The following is a 19,558-nucleotide window of genomic DNA, read 5'->3' as shown; positions in this document are numbered from 1 at the left end:
GCAAAACCCGGCATTGCCGTCCAGGGCAGACAAACCAAATTGAATCTCTTTTCAAAATTATAGACAAATGTATGCTATTTCAGAATTTAAAGATTGGCTATAATATTGAGCTAGATTACAAACAAATCATGCATTTTCTTTTATTTTCATTTCTTCAAGACACTTATGTCTGCAAAACCCGGCATTGCCGTCCCTGGCAGACAAACCAAATTCAATCTCTTTACAAGATTATAGAAAATTTATGCTATTTCAGAATTTTAAGTTTAAGATATTTAGCTAGAATTCAAACAAATCATGCATTTTCTTTTGTTTTTATTAATGCCTTCAAGAGACATTTGTGTGCAAAACATAGTGTTGCCGACCCTGACTGACAAACTAAATTAAATCTCTTTTCAGAATTATAGAGAAATGTATGATATTTCAGTGTTTAAAGATTGGGTATAATATTTAGCTAGATTTCAAACAAATCAAGCATTTTCTTTTATTTTTATGTCTTCAAGACACTTATGTCTGCAAAACCCGGCATTGCCGTCCCTGGCAGACAAAACAAATTGAATCTCTTTTCAAAATTATAGACAAATGTATGCTTTTTCAGAATTTAAAGATTGTTCAAATTTATAGAAAAATGTATTCTATTTCAGAATTTATTAAATATAACACTTAGCTAGAATTTAAGAAAATCATGCATTTTCTTTCGTTTTTATTTATATCTTCAAGACGCTTATGTCTGCGAAACCCGGCATTGCCGTCCCTGACAGACAAACCAAATTGAAACTCTTAACAAAATTATACAGAAATGTATGCTATTTCAGAAAGATTGGGTATAGTATTTAGCTAAATTACAAACAAATCATGCATTTTCTTTTATTATTATGTCTTCAAGACACTAATGTCTGCAAAACCCGGCATTGCCGTCTAAGGCAGACAAACCAAATTGAATCTCTTTTCAAAATTATAGACAAATGTATGCTATTTCAGAATTTAAAGATTGGGTATAATATTGAGCTAGATTACAAACAAATCATGCATTTTCTTTTATTTTTATTTCTTCAAGACACTTATGTCTGCAAAACCCGGCATTGCCGTCCAGGGCAGACAAACCAAATTGAATCTCTTTTCAAAATTATAGACAAATGTATGCTATTTCAGAATTTAAAGATTGGCTATAATATTGAGCTAGATTACAAACAAATCATGCATTTTCTTTTATTTTCATTTCTTCAAGACACTTATGTCTGCAAAACCCGGCATTTCAAACAAATCATGTATATTCTTTTATTTTATGTCTTCAAGTCACTTATGTCTGCAAAACCCGGAATTGCCGTCCCAGACAGACAAACCAATTTGAATGTCTTTTCAAATTTATAGAAAAATGTATGCTATTTCAGAATTTATTAAATATAACATTTAATACTTAGCTAGAATTTAAGGAAATCAGGCATTTTCTTTGGTTTTTATTTATATCTTCAAGACCCTTATGTCTGCAAAACACGGCATTTCCGTCCCTGGCAGACAAACCAAATTCAATCTCTTTACAAGATTAAAAAATTCATGCTATTTCAGAATCTTTCAAAGATTAAAATATTTAGCTAGAATTCAAACAAATCATGCATTTTCTTTGATTTGTATGAATGTCTTCAAGAGACATGTGCAAAACCCAGTATTGCCGCCCCGACAGACAAACCAAATTAAATCTCTTTTCAAAATTATAGAGAAATGTATGCTATTTCAGAGTTTAAAGATGTTAATTCTGAATATAAAGATTAGCCATAATTAAAACAAATCATGCATTCTTTTATTTCTATGTCTTCAAGACACTTATGTCTGCAAAACCCGGCATTGCCGTCCCAGGTAGATAAACCAGATTGATTCTCTTTTGAAAATTATAGAGAAACGCATGTTATTTCATAATTTAAAGATAAAGTTTAAATAAAATAGTTAATAAATAAAATCGTGTGAAAACAGAGGTTCGCGGTCAATTAACTTAATAGCTAAACAATCTTCTTTTTTTTCAGAAATTCAAATCTTAGTAGCTTCTAGTCTATTTCAAACATTCCCGAAGAGTCATAGTTTCGAATCCAACACTGGTCTGGGCTAAATATTACACTAGCTCGAAATGATGACATTTTGTACTATTTATGTATAATGTTATTTTGGATGAATTAATTAAACGATGTCTGAGATACATTATATGAATAATTTACGACGTTTTAATAATATTCGATAATCAATAAATATAACTCAACCGTTTTAAATTGATAATATATTCCAATCTTGTTGCAAACTTTTGGCAGAGATCTTCGGTCAACACATAGACAATAAATTTGATAAAACATATCAGAACGAATTCTTAATCATATCTTATATCAGCATAAAATAAACCGTTTGTATTAAAACTTACTTGTTGTGATTTGTCAGGCTCAAGTGTCATGCAGTAATTGAAATACACAACGTTACTTGACATTTTCACCTGAAAAAACATAGGAAATTTGAACATCTGGACACAAATATTATACCCAAAACACTCAATCAAAACAATGTAATACAGAATGTTTTTAGAAAATATTCAATAACAATTAAAAAATGATACTTTTTGAGAAATACTTTAAAGCAAATAAAAGAAACAAACAAAAAATATTAAATGTTGTGCAGGTGTTATTTAATACAGTCGAAACTCGTTATCTCATGGCTCGATATCCTCGTTGGCTCGAACCAGATTAAAAGGACCGATTTTTTTTTACTCTTTGTTCATATAAAATTCGATCGGATGGCTCGATAACTTGAGGGTCGATATTTCTCCACGCTCGAAGTCATTTTCGCGGTCCCAAGTAAGAATTTCACACTTTGTGGGAAATATTTGCTTGGGTTGATGTCATTCTCGCGGGTTCAGTTAAGAATCTCACACCTTGGTTTGTTTGCGTGCGAATCGATTAAAATTGCTTGACTGGTATAATAGTTATTACCAAATTTAAATGTTTTTTACAGTTTGAATAAACATGCCATCACTTTAAGTTCTGTCTCTAATTGTTATCCATCTATAAATTTCTAAGCCTTTAGATACAGCTTATAAGCTATGTTTGTGTTACCCACTGTTTAAAATTGCTTGTTTGTTGTTTCGCATAAATGTATTTTTATAATAAATAAAAAAAAATCAAAATGATATTTTCTAAGTATCGAATAAGTCATGTTACGGATATAGCGTAGCAAATAACAAACGCTGTAAAAAATACTTTTTGTAATTAATACAAAAATAACATTCTGTAAACAATCCCGCTTGGCTCGATATTCTCGAGGCTCGAAGTATTTTGGCCGATCCCTAAAATATCGAGCTATCGAGTTTCGACTGTAATTAACTTTAATGAACAGAACAATGATATCAACAAAACATTAATAGATTTAAAAGATTAATGTATTAAAAGATAATTGATATTTTTACAACAAACTGTACTTGTGAATAACAAATTAAGTGCATCAATTATCTATTTTATATTATACAATACAATATCTTTTATTGCTGAGAAACAAATTACATGTTTATAGCAAATAAACAAACAAATTGAATTTTTTATTTCAAAGTTATTATTCATACATGTAATTATGTTTAAACACCTTTCTATTCACAGATACTGACAATGAGCGACATTTAATTAAAGTTAATTGTACAATTGATTATTTTCTTTCAATGATGTGTTGTTAGTGTGGGTAATTCAATCTTTAGTAAGCATTATCCTCGTAGAATCATATCTTCTAGTTAGCACCCTCAAATTGTAAACAATCCATGCGATTACATATATTATTGGCATAGAAAATATAATTTTATACAGAGTATATTAATTTTCTTGTATCGGCTTAATATTAAGAAATAAAATGATCGTAAAACATGAATTCTGTATACGTCGATTTTTCAACTGCTTGCAAAAACATATTATGAAATAGAAAATCATTCACTTAAGAATTAGTAATATTTTTTTGGGGAGTCTTTATTTTCATTAACCTTTTGTTTTTAGTTGAACTAAATAGGAAATAACATGTAGAAGTATTTTGATTTAACCGGATTCAACAAAGATTAATTTCGGGGCTCTGGTGTATACTGCATTGCCATCTTACGTTCAAACGGAAAATCATAAATTTTGGTTTCCTTTTTAATGCTAAAATTGAATATGTTTATTTTACTGCTAAACATTCAATTTGTATTGTTTGCGAAAAGATATTGATAAATTCCTTGATATTTCTTTTACAATTAAAGATATGAAATTTAACTCTTATTTATATATTAAGGTAGTCAGCTAAAATATACACTAGTTGATTGTGCATATGGTGTCACAAGGGCCATAAAAGGGGACAGGATATGCCGCGAACGTATAACTTTATGGGCGTGACTACCTAATTAAATCGCAATTTGACAGAATATTGCCCTCAGCCAATCAGAGAGAAGATTCAAAAAAGAAAGGTCTGCCGGTTCGATTGGGGGAGGGGCTTACCAATCTCTTTAGTTTCCGACACAATTCAACTTAAACTTCATGTTTTGTACTTTTCGGATTTCATTTAAAACCACATGTTTTATTCAATTATAATATAGAGCTTGAGCACATTTTAAGAATTTTGATACCAAACACGTCCTTTTTAGCTATAAAATGACAAGTACTGTTTTTTCAGTCCGATTGGCAGACATGAATCAAATGAAATCTTGTGAATCTTGTGCATCATTATCGCGTCTAAATAAAAACATGGAGGTTTGTAATGTTTGAAATGGCGTTAATTTACAAAAATAAAATACTGAAGGTTTCAGTTGCACTTTTGCTAGGATACAATGTACAATGTCATTCATTAATTAGTATATTAATTAATTCTTTCGTTCGATCGTTCGTTGGTTTCATCCGTCTGTCATCCATCCATCTTCGTTCGTTCTTTCGTTCTTTCGTTCGTTCGTTCGTTCGTTCGTTCTGTTCGTATCACTTACTCACTCATTTATATCCTTCACTGTTACGGAGCTACACTTTAATGTGAAAATATATGAGATATGAACAATAAAACATTCATCGCAAAATTACTTGAGGTAAAGATACGTAACTTTATCAATATTTACATAATAGATAACTGTTAAGTCGTTATTAGATATAAAAGAAGTCTTGAACTGTCATGCATTTCACAGTTAAATACCATAATTATCATGACGTGATGAACATCATGTCACACAGCACTGGTAAATGGATTCAATTTCTTAAAAAAACATTTGAAATACATAAGAAATATTCAAAATATATTTCACTCGCGAACATGATAACTTACATTCTTACTCGTGAACATTATTAATTATGGTGATCAGTGGGTGAAACTATTTTTTTTATCTTAAACTGAAATAAAAAGATAGCCTTAAAATTGGGAAAACTTATGTGACAGAATGTTTCAAACACCAACAACAATATTTTGTTTTAAATTTCGACCAATTATAACTGCATGCACATATTTTCAATGGGGTTATTAAAAACATTCCTAACAGCAGCATGTCATTTCAGTACCAAACACAATACAGCCTTAAGCTGACATATTTCCCGTCAACCAATTTTTATATGACCCTTTAAAGAATTTAAGATCACTATCTGTAAGCGGTGCTTTATGATCTTTACCGCCCTTCCGGTCTATGAACAGTTGGGTGCAGTAAAACACCATGACGCATACGCGTGAAACATGGAAAACAATCTAAATATACATAGATCTCATTTTTTATGCACCCAGCGTTCTTTGTGGATATGTACACGAGCCCGCAAATTTGCAATGTTCTTGTTTATAAATAGGATAGTCAATAGGAGTGGAATAGTAGCAGTTTTTGTACTTTTATATGTTGAAATAAGGTAAATTGAATTGAAAAGTACCTTGTTAATTTAATTTCAATGATGTTGATTTAATGTCAAAATGCTTAGAAAGATTGCAACACTAAGCAATCGGTACATGCGGTATGACAAAGTGTTAAATAGAAGTTAAAAGCGTAAATTGCACAGACGATACATTATTTGACGGGTCTTTCTAATCATAGCAAGTTGTATACTGTTATTATCAGCTTTTGTTAGTAATTTCAAAACAACATGATCATTATCGCACATTTTAAATATATTAAATACAACAATTATTCCCTCGAAATTGTCCGCAGTAAAATTTCATAGACAAATTGAAGACACGCAGACGTGGTAGTAGCTGTTCATGCAATTATATATTTTTATATTTAAATATTATTTCTTTCAAATTAATATTTTTTATTCTAACGAATTTAGTCTTAATTAACAACAAACATTTAATTTTTTCCAATAAAAACGATGATTTAAGCTATCGATAAATTTATGAATCGGTACAGGCAGCGCCTGCCACTGACGGCATCGCCTGCGTATGTCGATACAGGCAACGCCGGTATTTGACCGTGATTGCCTACCGTCTTGAGGCCTGTCTGTCTGTCCGTCTGTCCGTCTGTCCGTCCGTTTATTTTTGTCCGGGATTCATCTTTGTCGTTATTGAACAAATCTTTTTCAAACTTTCAGATATTAATGGCCATGATGTAAACTTGCGCCTCTGTGAAATTGGTACGGGTCACATGACCCTGACCAGAGTTATCTCCCCTTGATGTGTTAAAGTAGGCAAAATAAGCCCTGTCCGGGACTCATCTTTGTTATTATTCAACAAATCTTTATCAAACTTTCAGAAATTAATGGCCATGTTGTAAACTTTCGCCTCTGTGAATTTGGTACAGGTCACATGACCCTGACTGGAGTTATCTCCCCTTGATGTGTTAAAGTAGGCAAAATAAGCCCTGTCCGGGATTCATCTTTGTTATTATTCAACAAATCTTTATCAAACTTTCAGAAATTAATGGCCATGTTGTAAACTTTCGCCTCTGTGAATTTGGTACAGGTCACATGACCCTGACTGGAGTTATCTCCCCTTGATGTGTTAAAGTAGGCAAAATAAGCCCTGTCCGGGATTCATCTTTGTTATTATTCAACAAATCTTTATCAAACTTTCAGAAATTAATGGCCATGTTGTAAACTTTCGCCTCTGTGAATTTGGTACAGGTCACATGACCCTGACTGGAGTTATCTCCCCTTGTAGGCAAAATTAGCTTTGTCCGGCCTAACTCCAGGGCAAACAACCTTAAGACATGGAGGGGTGGGGGGTATTCGTTAGCCTATGGCTTACAGTTCTAGTTAACAAATATCTTATTATTTTGGTGTTTCTTCTCGAACGTAATATTGATTCTGTGTAATTGTACCAAATTCATAATTTTTTAAAACAATCATACAATAAATATTTTTATTCTAATAAACAAAACTAACAATTATAATTATATTTTTCAGGTTTGTTCAGATGAGATCCCTACAGCACATGTGCCGATTCCGTATTTTACAGCTTGTGCGACGAGACCATATCGACCATCTTCCCATCCCAACCCGAATTAAACAGTACCTTAAAGAAACACAGTATTACGTAGAATACTTAGACGATTAACTGACTTTGCAAAACTAACTGACCTATCAAGCCAAGTTTGGTAAAATTTGAGTGGACCGGGTTTATTTTTTGGCCAAATGTAATTTAATTAATCATTCGCAAGACAAAAGATGAAGCAATAATAAGGTTGGTCTTATAAAAGCTGGAAATCTTTTGTCGAGATTTTCAGCAAAAGGAAGATCTTTGAATCACTGTAATATAAAGAAAACTTAGCCGATATTTAAGCTTAGTTTCTTGCTCACAAAACATGTTCTGATTAAAATATCTTTATTACAAAATTACTTAATTTATTATGTAGAAATTCTTAAAATGATTAGCGGGTATTAAGGTATTGTAAAAAAATTCAAACTTTTCAGGGTTTTTTTACAAATAGGTTAACTTACTAACTAACTAATGTTGCTATTTTGCGTATTATAATAAGTGCATGTATGAAGCATGTATGAAGCTTAAAGTTATGTTTAAACTGAAAATATGGCCATGTTAGAATATTATATTTATTGTTATATATCTCCAAAGACTTACATATTTAGAAAATTTAAGTTAGAAAATAAATACTATTATAATATTAATGTTTTCTCTAATTGATTTGTTATTTAGCCTGTATATGCCTATAAAACGCACAGGGCACTTGTCTTTTTGAAAACCCTGAATTAAAGCTTAAAAAGAACTATTTTTGGCCATTTTATAGCCTGATATATTGGGTTATGTTCCAATTCAAAAAAGTCTTGTTTTTTCCCCTAATGTTAATTAGATTTCCCCAAAAAGAGTATTTGAGTATATTCAACCTTCAAAATAATTTATAATAAAATCTAAATTTTATGAAAAATAACTTGAAAAATTTCCATTTCCAAGGATATACATGTAGGTAATTTTTTTTAAAAACTACTGAAAAAAAACACATGGATCTAAGCAGACACAAAAAAATGAAACTTCAGGCCGGCAGCCTATGATATGGTTCAGATAAGGGAAAGGCTGGCCTATGATATGTTGCAAAGGAGCATAAGGTTAGCTTTTGATATAGTACAGGAGAATATTTTGAATATTGGTTATACACACTTGTGCATTTTATAAATTAGTGTCTAATTAAAGTGTTCATACATTTTGTTATTTATTGTTGATTATGCTGGCATACATAGGTGTATTAAGACTTAATTACTTTATCCATTTTGTTTGTGAGATGATGGATCAGTTGTTCAGAACTTTATTAATGTTAGCAGCAAGGTAGTTCAGTTTAAAAGGTGATTTTTTTAAATATATTTCAAAAAAACATTTAGAGCATTTGGAACTCCTCAGCTATTTTCCATCGAAAACAACTTTGGATGTATGCTAGTACATCGGTTGAAGTATTTTATAAAATTTTAAATATTAGTATTAATAAACTGTAGTGTTTTTACGTGTATTTCGTATGTCTAAGTTTAAAGTGATTGCCAGTGAAGTGTATTATTGCATAAATAATTCAGATTCCCAAGAGTAAAGGCATAAAGTTTAACTGCTATATTGAAATTACTACACTATCTACTTACAGCATAGTTCAATGTAAAGAATTCGGACATTGTAAACCATCCATATACATCCAAGTTTGTTTTTCGATAGAAAATGGCCAAGATTTCCGAATGCACTTAGAGCTAAAACAGTTGTCACAATCCTTGTTAAAATATTACAGATCGATCAGGATGGCTATGAAAGGTCCAGATCAGTAAATATTTAAAAATTAACAATGGTGACATTAACAGAGTTGTTAACTTAATAATATTCTGACAATCAGTCCAATAAGTTTTCATTGTTTGTTGATATCATGTTGACTTGAACATATTTAGCTGCTGCATTTAAAAAATGTTTTAGTTTAAATTTTTCTTGTTTTTAATTTTCATTATTGGAAGTATACCGTGACAATAATATGAAAATGATTTTAGCTTATTATGACATCATCATTTATGGCTGATATAATTTTAAGTATTGTTAATTCTCATTATGACACAAAAAAGTTTTTAACTACAGTGGAACCCTGTTGGCTCGAACTCCCCTCAGCGACAATACCTCGAGCCTCGGAGACATCGATGAATTTGAGCCAAGCGATTTCGAGCCAACGGGTTCGACTGTAACTGTTTGCCAAAGAATGTTTTAAAAGGTTGAAGTTCATTTTTGTTAAAAAGGGGATTTCTCATTTCTCAATTTTTAATGATTTTTCTCAACTCCTTTACCCTCATTATGTAAATATTACATGGCTTCAATGTGATAATTGGATTATGACTTACATATTATTATTAATGATACCTCCAATTTAATTGTTCTCATAAAAATTATAAGTTTATATCTCATATAATCAGCCGTGTTATTTTAACATTTTCATAAGAATGATCTTCTTAGCCAATTTGTTCTCAAAAAGAGGCACTCGCTGCTTTTGTAACATTTTCATAATAATTATTGCATACTTATCTGTCGTTGTCACAAAATGGGCTGTGCTAATTTAATTATTTTTTGTAATCATTGTCTTATTCTTAATTGCTGTAACATATTGATGTAACAGGCTGTGCTATTTACATACCATTCATCTTTATGATCTTCTTCTCATTTGCTTTTACATAGTTAAAGTCTGTCATGACCGACTGTGCTATTTTCACATTTTCAAAATCAGGGCCCACATTTACGAACAGTCTCAAGTCCAAGTCTAGACTCAGGCTCAGAAAAGCAAACAATCATCTTTATTCCATTTGTTTGACAAAAATAAATGTAAAAAAATGTGAAAAATAAATTTCGTCGATTTTCATCGTAAAATGAGAAGACCTAGAAAGAATGATGTGCTACAGTGTATTGGAAGATTTTGTTTTCTGCCACTTAAGTCTGCATTCAGACTTTAGACTGTTTGTAATCATGGCCCCTGGGCCAATGTCTTGGTCTAGGGCTGGTCTTAATTGGATCAAGGAACGATGTAGCTAATCCGATTGCTTGTTATAAATAACTGACCAATAGAGTGAATGAAGTCAATGATGTATGACCATAAGATTGACTTGAGTTGAATTTTGAATACCAACCTAGGGCCAATCATCGTCTTTAAAAAAAAAAAATTCTGTTTGTTGCCAAATTCAAAATACCCCAAAAATTCAAAGTAATTGATAACTCCTCATGAGAAATCTAACTATCCTGCTGGAGTTGTTTCCCTTACAGTGAATTTTGAGTATTTCCCTGTGTAGCGTGTGAGACTAGGAGTGATAATGTTGATTGATGACAGTATTAGTGAATTGGACCAATTTTTTTTAGTATTGCATTGAAGCCGACTACCTATCAATATTATTTAAAGCTGCACTTTCACAGATTTATCGTTTTGACAAGTTTTTAGTTTTTGTCTATAAATGAGCCAATTTTTGCATGAATGTCTGGAAGCCAGTGATTTAAGACTGCTTACTAAAGATTTTACTAAAGTTTAGATTGCAGTTTTTCATATTTATGTTTGAAAAATGATGTTAAATGGCGAAACCGTTGATAAGGCTTTCAAAAAATGCAATTTTAGGCAGTTAACCAAACAATCGAGACTTTTTCTATTGTGAATTATCTATTTAAATATGACTGAAATGAAGGCATTGTTGCCAAAATCCGTTGATTCTGAGACCAAAAAAAAGAAGTGTTGAAACTTACAATCTTTGAGAGTGCAGCTTTAAAAAAAACTTAACATTGCTTGTTTTGAAAACAACCTCCTATTTCCATTTAGTCATTAAAGTTGTTATATCTAGTGGGTAATGAAGAAACTCAAGCATGGGCACTGCCTAGTGTAGAGGCATTATGTGCTAAACACTAAAAAGTTAGCATTTATATTAAGTCTTCTTAACAATTAAGTCTTGGCACGCTGTGTCGTGTCTGCCACTGTTCAGGAAACCAAAATTAAACACTGACTATTTAACACTAGTTTAGCATTTTTCATACCACGAAAAGAACTCGTTGAACTGAAATGGATATTAATTTCCTTGTAAGGAAATGTAGAGCTGTTCTTTTTTCCCTCGGAAATGCACTTGATGTATGTCTACAAATTCTTTAGGGAGGAAATAATTCCTTTAAGGTATCCAATACATTATAATGTACTGATTTTCATGGTTATTTTGGTAGCAGTCAAAGGCGTTGTCCTGAGGTGTCAGGAATGGCATCTTAGTTTAAACTTAATTAATTTATCAACGATTCTGAAATAAGCTATTGCAACTTAAATAAATCACTCTCCTTGGCACAATGTTGCATGAGATTATGGTCTTGTGTTGTGGGGTAAACCGGAGTTAACAGAGAAAACCCACTTGTCCGGCTTGGTGACCACTAACCAAACTCACATGCTCCCAGGCTGGGATTCGAACCCGGGTCGCCTTAGTGAGAAACGAGTGCGCTAACCATTGCCCTAACTGGTATAACACATCAGGGATGGCATCTGAACTGTTGCTCGAGGTGGATTGATTTTATCATTATCATCCCTCAGACACCAAGAGACAACAGTTTTGACTGTTGAATGGCAGTATAATATAAGAAATATAACTCACCACTTCAAGCCATGTGACATTTATAAGGACCGGAAGGCAGCCCACGAAGGTGAATGGACCTCGGCATTAGCCGAGCAAATGCCTCAGTGAGGTGTAAATTTTCTTGAATATAATGTATTTTTGGTAATCTATTTTACCTATTGTTCTAGTTATCTGCAAGCAATTATATATTTTTTTGGTATAGGTTTAACATGTAGGGTGGATTGTTCAGCGTTTTGTTAAAGTTAGCCACATTGTGAACTTCATCGTTGTTAACTTTAAAATTGTTTCTGCTCTGGAAGTTTCATGGATACACTTTGTGATCTGCTGTGTTTCCAACAAGATTTAAGACAGATGTATCACCATTACTTGTTTTACACATATATACGAGCACATCATAATTAACTTCCCTTTATAATGTTAACAACAACACTGTTTACAATGTTGTTAACTTTAACAAAGTTCTGAACACAACTGGCCTTAAACATTATTATTCGAACCCATTCAGAAACTGTTAACTTTAACAAAGTTTTCAGAACAATTGGCCATTAAAGCTATTATCAATGGAGCTCTGTCAGAAAGTATTCTTCTTTGTGCGTCAGACTCCTTAAGTTAAAGATATGTAAGAGCAGTTAAAAATAACCATAATTATTTAGTTCTTGGTAATCCCTTACCATGTTCAATGAACTGTATGAACCAAGAAACATTTTAAACCAGGAACTATAATTCTTTTCTTTAACTTAGATAATTTTGTCTGGATCTATAATTATTCACAGCTCGGTGTCGTAAAAATTCTAGCTCCCTACCGCTTCTAAGAATGAGACTAAGGAACCTCAATTTTACATGAAGACAATTTTGTCTAGACAGTTCGCTACTGTCACTTTCCTATCCCCTTCCCAGAATAATAACGGGGGAAATTGTTTAATAACTTTGTCTGAATTTTTTTTATTAAATTGAGGAAATAAGTTACGCGGTTTATGCTTGATTCTGCACTAACATTTTAACTGCTACCTGTACTTTTAAACAATTCCTGTGACTTTTGACTAACTATCTAATGTGACGACTTTAACCTCAGTTTGTCAAGCATGTTATTGATGGGAGCCCTGCCGTGAATGCCCTTTTTGTAACACCCAAACATCACCTTTTATCCCTGCAGCGCCCTTTTTTTGTAAAAGATTAAGTAACTTATTTCATTTATCCAATTCCTAACTTGATCTTGAATTTGCTATATAAACAAAGCCATTAAGATAATTCCCATTTAAAGTCCAAAAACTCTTAAGAATGTAAATATTACACAAAATATACGAAAACAAAAATAGTAAACATAGCTTAATCCTGTTATAAGGAAATTAAGATGTTTTGAGAAATTGGGACAAGGGGAGCATTGACACTTGTTTGTGGTGCTCTTGTTAAAACTGTAATAAATGTTTTCTAAATTTTGTAATAAACACTCTTTTAAAAAGAGGACAGCTGCATGTGGAGGGACTACCAATGCCTGTCTGTTTTTTTGAGATTAAAAAAGGGCAATAATCCAATGATTTTTTAAGCCAGAGTTATGGGTATTGATGTATATGTGTCTATTTTCACAGGGAATGTCTATACCAAGTGTCTTGTTAAAGGGGCTAGACACCAGATAGTCAATTAATCGGCAATTAGTTTTTCTCAAAAGAAGCCTAGATCTTGAAACGCTCTACTTTTAGGAGGCAGATAATACATCACTTCATGTGGTTGAAATAATAAATGCAACAATCGGTTAAAATCGAGCATAATTGTTTTCCAGTTTAATTCATATCTGTTTATGAGTACAGATAAATATACCAACGCTTTTTTTTAACTTACTTGGATTTACGTTGTAGACAACCCTAGTAAATTACGAATTGGAAAAATGCGCAACAGTTGCATGTATGGTAAGCATTGTGATACATCAGTAAGTAAGTCAATGCGTTGTATTCAACTTTGTCAATTTTTTAGGTTTTAAGTTTTTTGTATCATCTGGTGTCTAGTCCCTTTAATGGAAACTACAGACTGAATATGAAATAAATAATTGCTCCATCATAGGTTAAGTAGACTAGACAGTTAGATAAGGCGATGGCATGAAGTTAGAACATGTACGTTGAATTGCTATGCATTTTCAATAGCATTACCAACGTTTTGAGTAAAAAAAAGAGCATCTTCTGGCACGTTTTTAATTTTTAATAGTTAGCTTTCAATTCTGGTTTTCTATATGCTTAGCTTTGCAGGGTTGGCAGGCTGGATGCAGCCCTGCGCGAGTTTTTGTTTAGTAGGATAAAATAAACTGTGAGTGTTCAGCTCATAATGCCTATCAAATGCCTCTATACTAGCCACTGTGCATGCGCAAGCTTCTGAATTACTAACACAATGAAACCAATTAATGACTAAATGGAAATGTGGCTGGAGCAAAAGTCCGCTCGGTGTAGGGCTCGAATCCACGACCGCCAGAACAATAGCATGGCGCTCTAACCAACTGAGCTACCCGGGTGTCTCATTCTTAGCCACACACACTACACTTCTCCACCCATGACCTTTTAAGTGGCTCGAGGCACTCCTGCTGTTTACCGATGCCACCATTAAAGTAAACCTGTGAGTTAAATAAAGCCTGAATACTTTTTAACAATAGAGCCAATTTGAACCGTTGTAGATGTTCTATCAAATTTACAAGCATATTGTTCACATTTCTGACCCTATAAAATATTAACGAGTCCCTGGAATAAACATCTCATTGCTGTTAAACAACATTTGATCTACTTAATGGAAAATGCGTTAAGCTCTGAAGCGAAATTTCTTGAAATTTTCATAGTCAAATTATAAAAAATGTTTAAGCGGTTTTAATATTAAAGTATTTTTTTCATATGACTTAAGAGATACCAATATTATGAAAGTGACTTAAGTTAGGAAATGACTTAAGAAGTGTTTTGAATACCACCCTAGGATTAGATCTAAGAGCCCTTGAGAACTAACAGCTTAAGCCACATGTATGATGATCCCCCATCCATCCTTACTCATTTTCTATTTGTGATGAAAAAATGATTTTTCAAGGCTTCTGGAATGCTGAGATGCAAGGGAGCATTGACACTTCTGTAGCTATTGATGGTGTCAATGAACTGTTCTCATCCTCATGCAGATAATATCGAATGAAAACTTACATGATGCCCTACAAGTTTTCACTGTCAAACGCACATGCCAGCTGTGGAGCGATTTATGACGATCTATGAAAAATAAACATTGTTCAGGGCGAACTCCTAAGGCTTTCTGAGCAAAATCCGCTGGGAAGGCATTCAGAATTGTTGCATGACGTATGTTTGCCTCTCCTGAAGGATTTCTCTTTGCCAGACTGTATTATGTAATCTAGTAATCTAGCTATATAATTATGTACTGAATTGCTTGCCTACATAAAAATGTCGTGCATTGTGTAATTTCTTATGCGCATGTTTTGAAGTTTCCTTGCATGATTTGTTATCAAGAACGTCACCTATATTTCTGTTACCTCTGTGCAGAACTCGGTGTTAACATCACCTTGGAGTGGTTTCGTAACTATTCAAATTACTTGTCTTTAAATAGAACACTGATCATCATTAGTTGAAAATGTAGATCATTTTGCACAGTGATTTTCTATTAAAACTTCTCTATTATGAACAGGCGATGCAATCCTTAATAATCTATTCATGTTACAGAAGTGTTAAGTTTCTGTGTCACATGCTTGGTTAAAGGCCCATACACTGATTTTTATATGTTTGATTAAAGGCCTATATACTGATTTTTGTATGCTTGATTAAAGGCCCATTAACTGAGCCAATGAGGTTGTATTCGAAGTCGATTACGCTATGCTCACTCTGCCTATTCTTAATCATTAAGATTTTAATTCATGTCAGTTATTCTAACTATTACATAACTTTTCTAAAACCCCTCAAAAAATGATATACAAAGGTTAACACATGGACCTTTTTTTATAAATACAATGATAAAAATCTTGCATTATGATTCAAACCCAGGTAACTCAGGGCTTGCTGTCTATGGCCATATCCATTACACCAGTTAAGGTGGGTTTTTTTGTAAGATATAAACCCAATTTTAAGTTACAGGCAAACCCTGTTGGCTTGAATTACCAGGGACCAGCAAAAATACCTCAAGCCTCGGAAGATTTTAGCCAAGCGAGAATGCATTTATTTGGTAGAAAAAAATCGGTCCTTTACATCCAATTCCAGCCAATGAGGAATTCGAGCCAAGCGAGTTTGAGCCATTGGGTTGTTCAAAAGTATATCATCATTGAAACAAAAGTTGTCAGCATTTGAATTTTTATTGTTTTAATGTTTTGAAAACTCTGCTAGATTCTTAGACGATGCTTGAAAAACAAAATTATCACTTTGGTCGGCTTATTTTGCTTCATGTATAAAGTTATGAAAAGCTTTCAGGAGACTTAATTCAAGCTAAATGGTATTCAATATTTAACTAAAGTAAATCTTATAGTCGTGCATCATTGACTTTATTCACTCTATTGGTCAGTTATTATTTACAAGTAATCTGATTAGCTACATCGTTCTTAGTTCCAATTAATACTTTTATTGAATACAAGCCCAGGTGTTTATTATACCCCCCAAAACAAAGTTTGGGGGGGGGGTATACTGGAATCGGGTTGTCCGTCTGTCCGTCTGTCTGTCTGTCCGTCTGTCCGTCCGTTTTTTTTTGTCCGGGATTCATCTTTGTCGTTATTGAACAAATCTTTTTCAAACTTTCAGATATTAATGGCCATGATGTAAACTTGCGCCTCTGTGAAATTGGTACGGGTCACATGACCCTGACCAGAGTTATCTCCCCTTGATGTGTTAAAGTAGGCAAAATAAGCCCTGTCCGGGATTCATCTTTGTTATTATTCAACAAATCTTTATCAAACTTTCAGAAATTAATGGCCATGTTGTAAACTTTCGCCTCTGTGAATTTGGTACAGGTCACATGACCCTGACTGGAGTTATCTCCCCTTGTAGGCAAAATTAGCTTTGTCCGGCCTAACTCCAGGGCAAACAACCTAGACATGGAGGGGTGGGGGGTATTCGTTAGCCTATGGCTTACAGTTCTAGTTTCAATTTTTTTAAGTATAATCAAATTAACTATCCAAAGCTTAGAATGCCCCTTTAATTAGTTACAGATTTTCAGGGACTTAAAAGAGAACATCAAATGACTATTGTCAATTAAAAGGTCACTTTTTGGTGCATTTTTTCATAGGTCTACAAAAACCATCCTATATGCCAGCTTTAAAAAACGCCTTCGAGGGAAAAACGGGGCTGGCTTCAGGATTTCATGTTAGCGGTGTAATCTTAAATATTTAATCTACGTCATCTCATGATGTGTATATTGCACGGTTTAAAATGTCCGCATGAGGAAAGTGATTTGTACGAGTATCTGCAGCGCAAGCTTACAACGACAAGTTTAAAATCATTTTAATGACTTTAACTATAAAGGTGCAACTTTACATGTACATAAAACGTGACATTAGCTTCACGTTCAATTACACACAAATGTCGATATTCGCAACCCGTCTCTATTATTATACTGTTGTGAAACAGGCTTTTTGTGTTATATAAGGTATAATTTCATAATTGTGGCTCAAAATGGTTTGGGTTTTTTTGTATTTGTATTTGAAATGCTTTTTGTTTCCGTTGACAATTTCGATTTGTTTCATATCATTAAATATAGTTAAGTTCGATCATTTTCGATGGGACGCACCAGGTGTCACACGCCTTGTATTATGCAATTAACATTGAAACCATGGATGCCAGTAAATATAACTTGTATCCCAATGCATGTATATTATTATTCTTATGTAAAGAAAAGATTCATTGCACATAAGCAAATACTAGTAACAATCTCTTTGACACTCGATAACACTTGATATTCATTTGTACACTGTACAATTGGTCTAATTTACAAAATGAGGCTCTCTAGTTCTTATCTGCTCTCCCTAGTTAAAATGAACCTTTGTATGGCCAGTCATAAACTTAGCTCAATCATTCTGCTTGCAGCTTGGCCATGCCATTTGTAATTAAAATTGCAGGTATACAATTTCCAACAAAGAGTGTATAAGGACTTAGTTGACTTACTTCTGTTTGACTTACCAGTACTTTGGTTGCACTAAGGCTGCAAAGGAATTTTTTTGGTGATTGTGCAACTTGCTTTGACTTAAAATGATCTACTTTATTTGCTGGCTATTTTAAACCTGCACAAGTATTGTTATTCAAGGGTATCTCAATAAAACTTTGACTTAGTATATTCTAACACTAGCCCAGATTTCCACTCAAAAGAACACTCAAGCCCATCTTTATTTATATAGAATTTGCAGAACATAAGGAACTTTCTTCTACTTCTGTAAGCATAGCAAACAGAAGAAAAGTAGTATCTTACAAAACTATAGTGGCACCCACTTGGATCATTTTTGGATACGTCCCTCCCGCCCCCGCCCCCCCCCCCCCCCCCCCCCCCCACACACACACACACACAATTTTTTTTTTAAATTCATAATATAAATATTAGATAAAAATTTCTAAAAACTGTCATCAACATAAAATCATGGTTAAATTATAGTATTTCTTTTTTCTGAATAAGAAATTATTTGGTCGATTTTATAAATTTTATAAATAAATCTTGACAAAACTAAATCATGACTAAACATACAAGAAATAGACAACTATCTTTTCTAACAATTCTAAGTTAATGATCTTATAATGAATGATGTAACCTCACTCATTTAATCATACAAAGTTTTATATTGTATCACTTTAAATGCTGAAGAAATAAATATCCATGATTTCAAAGAAAAGAGAAAAAAAAGAAAAGAGACGACCAACATAAAATCTGTGCGCGAGTCTCTTTCAATTGATATCATTTATTTTGTTCGACTAACATCATAGTGCTCAGTACCTGGGGAACAAGAATGATATAGCATTATGTCTGCATAGTTGTAATCTGTTACTCATAACAATAAAGCGTTACTTGAGCCCATTATAAGGATGTTTTTTGCTGCAGATGTAGGTTACAATTTATAGGGTTCTTACCTGTATGCAAGACTTAGTGCAACTCTTAAGTGTATAAAGGCTAATATTTTCATGATGTAAACTTTAAAGAATAAGCACTTTTTATAAATTTGTTTTCTTAAAAAAAAAAAGTTTTAGTTGTTAATAGCTGCATGTTATCTTAAAGCTGCACTCTCATAGATTGAACGTTTTGATAACTTTTTTATTTTTTATCTTGGAACGAGCCAAGTTATACAAGAATGCATGGAAAACAGTCATATAAGACTGCTGACAAAAATTAGATCGCAGATTTTTATATTTAAGTTCAAAAATTGATGTTTTATGCATTTTTCTTAAACCGTTACGGTTTAAGCCATAAAACATTAATTTTCGAACGGAAATGTGAAAATCTGCGATCTGATTTTTTGTCAGCAGTCTTTTATCATTGGTTTGCAGATATTCACGCAAAAATTTGCTCATTCCAAGACAAAAAATAAAAAAGTTGTAAAAACGGTAAATCTGTGAGAGTGCAGCTTTAATTGTGATTAA

General features: G+C 32.8%; 1 protein-coding gene across 1 annotated transcript in view; it reads left to right on the top strand.

The window, feature by feature from the left end:
- LOC128240331 (uncharacterized) overlaps window positions 1-18,448 on the top strand; it is a 53,537-nt gene extending 35,089 nt beyond the window's left edge. Inside the window, exon 10 of the mRNA XM_052956931.1 lies at window positions 7,344-18,448. Coding sequence (XP_052812891.1) covers window positions 7,344-7,494 — 151 coding nt within the window. The 3' untranslated portion in view covers window positions 7,495-18,448. The remainder of the gene's footprint in view (window positions 1-7,343) is intronic.
- Window positions 18,449-19,558: the final 1,110 nt, after the last annotated feature.

The sequence above is a fragment of the Mya arenaria genome, chromosome 7 (genome assembly GCF_026914265.1).
Source record: "Mya arenaria isolate MELC-2E11 chromosome 7, ASM2691426v1".
NCBI lineage: Eukaryota > Metazoa > Mollusca > Bivalvia > Myida > Myidae > Mya > Mya arenaria.
This window is presented reverse-complemented; position numbering and strand designations above follow the sequence as displayed.